At 53.4% G+C, this 3,744-nt stretch overlaps 1 protein-coding gene across 1 annotated transcript in view; it reads left to right on the top strand.

The window, feature by feature from the left end:
• Nucleotides 1–160: 160 nt before the first annotated feature.
• Nucleotides 161–3,744, top strand: part of FGD2 (FYVE, RhoGEF and PH domain containing 2) — a 9,201-nt gene continuing 5,617 nt past the window's right edge. Inside the window, 4 exon segments of the mRNA XM_005428143.2 lie at nucleotides 161–270; nucleotides 2,331–2,547; nucleotides 2,647–2,727; nucleotides 3,029–3,177. Coding sequence (XP_005428200.1) covers nucleotides 206–270; nucleotides 2,331–2,547; nucleotides 2,647–2,727; nucleotides 3,029–3,177 — 512 coding nt within the window. The 5' untranslated portion in view covers nucleotides 161–205.

The raw sequence follows: 3,744 nt of genomic DNA, 5'->3' as shown, positions 1-3,744 counted from the left end.
TTCCCTTCCCTTTGGAGGCCAACCCGGTGACAAGCTCTGCTGCCATAGAGAGGGCAGAGGTTTGGCTTTGCCTCGTGCAAATCCTCATTCCCAAACTGCAGCCAGAAGCACTTCAGAGCAGAGAGGGGGACAGAGGAAGGAGCTGCAGCCCCCAGCCCCTGTCCCTGCAGCTCCTGGACACCCTGGAGCTGCTCCCAGCCCTGCCATGGAGGGAAAGGCAGATTATCAGCAGAGCGTGGTGAAGCTGGTGGCTGCATTTGAAGAGCACTGGTAAGGCAGGAGGGCTCTGGGTGCTCAGGGTGTGTTAGGGCTCCATGTGGAGTGGGTTTGGGAATGAAGAAACCCGCTGTGGAGGTGGTTTGGAACCTGTGGAGAAGCTGACAAGGTGATTTTGGAGAAGCTGACAAGGTGATTTGCAATCCTTCACAACTCAGGTCTGCCCTCAGTGTCTTCCTCCTGCTGCGGGTCATGAGCAGAATCTGAAAACCTCAGTGGGGTGTGAGTGGTTGTGCCTGGCTCAGGGTTAGGCTGTGGCAGACCATTCCCCCACAGCCAGCATCTTCACACTCAGCCTGGCTGGTGCATCCTGCTGCTGCTGCTGGGGAAAGGAGTTGTGGTTTGCAAATACGTAGGCAGAGGTTTTCACTGGGAATTAATTGCCTGGGTGTCTGGGAGGGTCCCAGCCTCAGACTGTCCAGTTGTTTGCAGAGATGTGGCTCCTAGGAAAGGAAACAGAAAGCATTATGGTAAGGGAGAGAGAGAATTCCTTCCATAAAGGAGCTCCTTCCTTTGGAAGCTTGGAAGCTCCTTCCTTTGGAGTGTGAGCTGGGACCCTCAGACAGCGTGTGCTCGGGTCTGAGTGAGGGGATCTGCCCTGGCTCTGGTGTAAAAGTAATTCTGAGGCTTCAGGTGAGTTATTTCCCACTTTCTCCACCTAATGGATCAAGATATGGAATCCTGCCATTCCTTGTACCCATGAGATGCTCTCAGTGAGCCTTGGAGGGGCTGAGTGGTTGGGCAGGTGAGTTTTGCAGCAAGTCCTGAAGATGCTCAGGCACAAGATGTCCTTTCATTCCAGGAACTCCTGCATCTCTGCTGTGTGCTTTCCCCAGGCTTTGTGGTTGTCCCCATCATCCCCCAGAGATGTTGTGTTGGAGCCACTGCAGTGTTTGATCTGCCCCCATGCCACTGCTGCAGTGTGTTTGTTGTTTGCCTTTGATTTAGAGGAAATAAAAGTAACTCGATACTTTCAGAGGAAGCTGGGGAACCTGGGGATGAGCAGAGCATTTTGGAGCAGACAATGGTCTGGCCTAAGTCAGCATAAATAGAAAGAGAGAAGTTCCCTGTTGGGACTCAGCTGTGGCTTTAGGCTGACACACTTTTGGGAGGCACCAGGAGAGATGGAAAAAGCCTCTGAAGGGTTCTGCCAGCCCCCCTGGACAGGAGGGGATTTGTGCATGGCTGTAGATGCACTCCTGAGCTCACAGACATCCTGAGCATGGGATGGAGCTGGCATCCTCTTCAGATGAGTCTCTGCCCCTCAAGCCACTTCCTATCCTCAGCTTTGCAGTTTGATGTCCAAATTCTTCATGTCTTTCCCATCCCACCCATCCCACTCCTGCCTGCAGGCCAGCAGTGGATGTGTTTCCGGTTCTGCCCAGAGCAGTTTCCTGCAGTGACCAGCTCTTGGATGACAGACAAGTCACTTGCTGTCACCTTCACAGCCTGGCTTCCCCCTCATGCCCACTCTGGACCTGCTTTCACTGTCTTTGCCAGAAAAGGGAAGAGAGAACACCACCAAAAACAACCTGTCTGCAAAACCTCCCACACATGGCCTGCTCTTGGCTCCAAACTCTTGGCTATTTGGCTGCTCCCTGCTTTTCTCCGTGGTGGCAGCAGGCAGAAATCCAGAGCTGTGGGTGGGATAAACAGCAGGATCCTGCTTTTCTAGAGCAGGAGAGGGACTGGGCACAGCAGCAGGGCGCTCTGGGAGAAGAGAGGCTGGATCCTGACCCCGTGGAGGATGCTGAGGATGTTTGTACTGCAGGGCTGGAGTGGAGCAGAGCAGTGACAGCACTGGGCAGCTGCTCTCTTGTCCCTTTTGGTGGCTTTAAGCTGGGCCTGGGGCCTGTGCTGGGGGACTGGGTGCAGCAGCAGGGGGCTCTGGGAGAAGAGAGGCTGAATTCTGATCCCGTGGAGGATGCTGAGGATGTTTGTACTGCAGGGCTGGAGTGGAGCAGAGCACCGGGCAGCTGCTCTCTTGTCCCTTTTGGTGGCTTGGAGCTGGGCTGTGCTGGGGGAATAGCTGAGCTGATCCCATTCCTTTGCAGCAGGGACAGCACATCTGCCCAGAGGGACAAGCAGGCAGGCAGGCAGCTTCCAGCATTCCCTGCCAGCCAGAGCCACTCCCTGACCAGAAAAGAGGATGAGGAGGATCAGCGAGGTCAGCGTGGACTCAGCTTCAAATGCCTCCGTTCTCTGCGATCCAAAATCCGTGAGGACAACTGGAGGAGGCCACAGGGCCCAGGCCTGGAGCCTGGCAGCCAGGTGAGCTCCAGAGGCTGGTGGGGTGGGTGCCCACACTCAGGCAGGGCTGGCTCAGGGTCCCATCTCTGCCCATGAGACTGAGCCCTGCTCCCCATGCAGGAACCAGAGGAGAAGAAAATCGCCCTGGAGCTGCTGGAGACAGAGCAGGCTTATGTCAACCGCCTCCGCCTCCTTGACCAGGTGAACTGGGGAGTGGAGGGACCAGTGCAAGGGGATTTTGGAGGGACTGAAGCTGTAAAAATGAGAAATGTGGGCTGCTGGTCTTTACAGCCAGAGATTGGGCCAGGCCTTTGCTTTTTCTACACCCCACACCTGTGAGAAGCTCCTTTGCCCCAGCAAAGCCTTCCATCCCCCTCTCCTCTTGGAGTTTGGGATTTTCCTCCTGCACAGATCTTTTACTGGGTGATGTGCCAGTCTCAGAGAGGGAATGGGATCCTCAGGCATCTCCCTGGCCCTTTTTGTTCACCCTTCTTTCTTCCAGGTGTTCTATACAGAGCTGATGAAAGAAGCCAAGACTGGGAAGACGGTCCCAGAGGAGGTGGTGAAAATGATCTTTTCCAACATCTCCTCCATCTACCAGTTCCATGCTGAGTTCTTCCTGCCAGAGCTGCAGAAGCGCATGGAGGATTGGTGAGCTGCAGGAGGGGAGGGGAGGGGAGGGCAGCACACCTGGGTGCCTTGGCCACAATGAGGGGGGGGAGCAGCACTGAGTTCAGGCTCCCACCAGGACCAGAGCTCAGCTTGTCACAGACATCTTTTATGAAAAATCCTTTCCTTAGGATTTTTCCTCCTAAGAAGCTGAGAGGCCTCAGGAACAAAATGTAAGCAATGGTTATCTGCTGCTGTGGAATGCAACAGATGCATCTGTGATTGGTCTCATGGGGTTGTTTCTAATTAATGGCCAATCACAGTCAGCTGGCTCAGACTCTGTGTCTGAGACACAAACCTTTGTTATCATTTCTTCTTTTTCTATTCTTAGCTAGCCTTCTGATTAAATCCTTTCTTCTAGTCTTTTAGTATAGTTTTAATGTAATATATATCATAAAATAATAAATCAAGCCTTCTGAAACATGGAGTCAGATCGTCGTCTCTTCCCTCATCCTAAGACCCCTGTGAACACAGTCACACAGCCTGTTTTGCCCCAAGTGTATTTTTTCTGGAAAAGACTTCCTTAAAATGCTCAGATCAGAGTAGGGA

This window comes from Geospiza fortis, unplaced genomic scaffold (genome assembly GCF_000277835.1).
Source record: "Geospiza fortis unplaced genomic scaffold, GeoFor_1.0 scaffold391, whole genome shotgun sequence".
Lineage (NCBI taxonomy): Eukaryota > Metazoa > Chordata > Aves > Passeriformes > Thraupidae > Geospiza > Geospiza fortis.
This window is presented reverse-complemented; position numbering and strand designations above follow the sequence as displayed.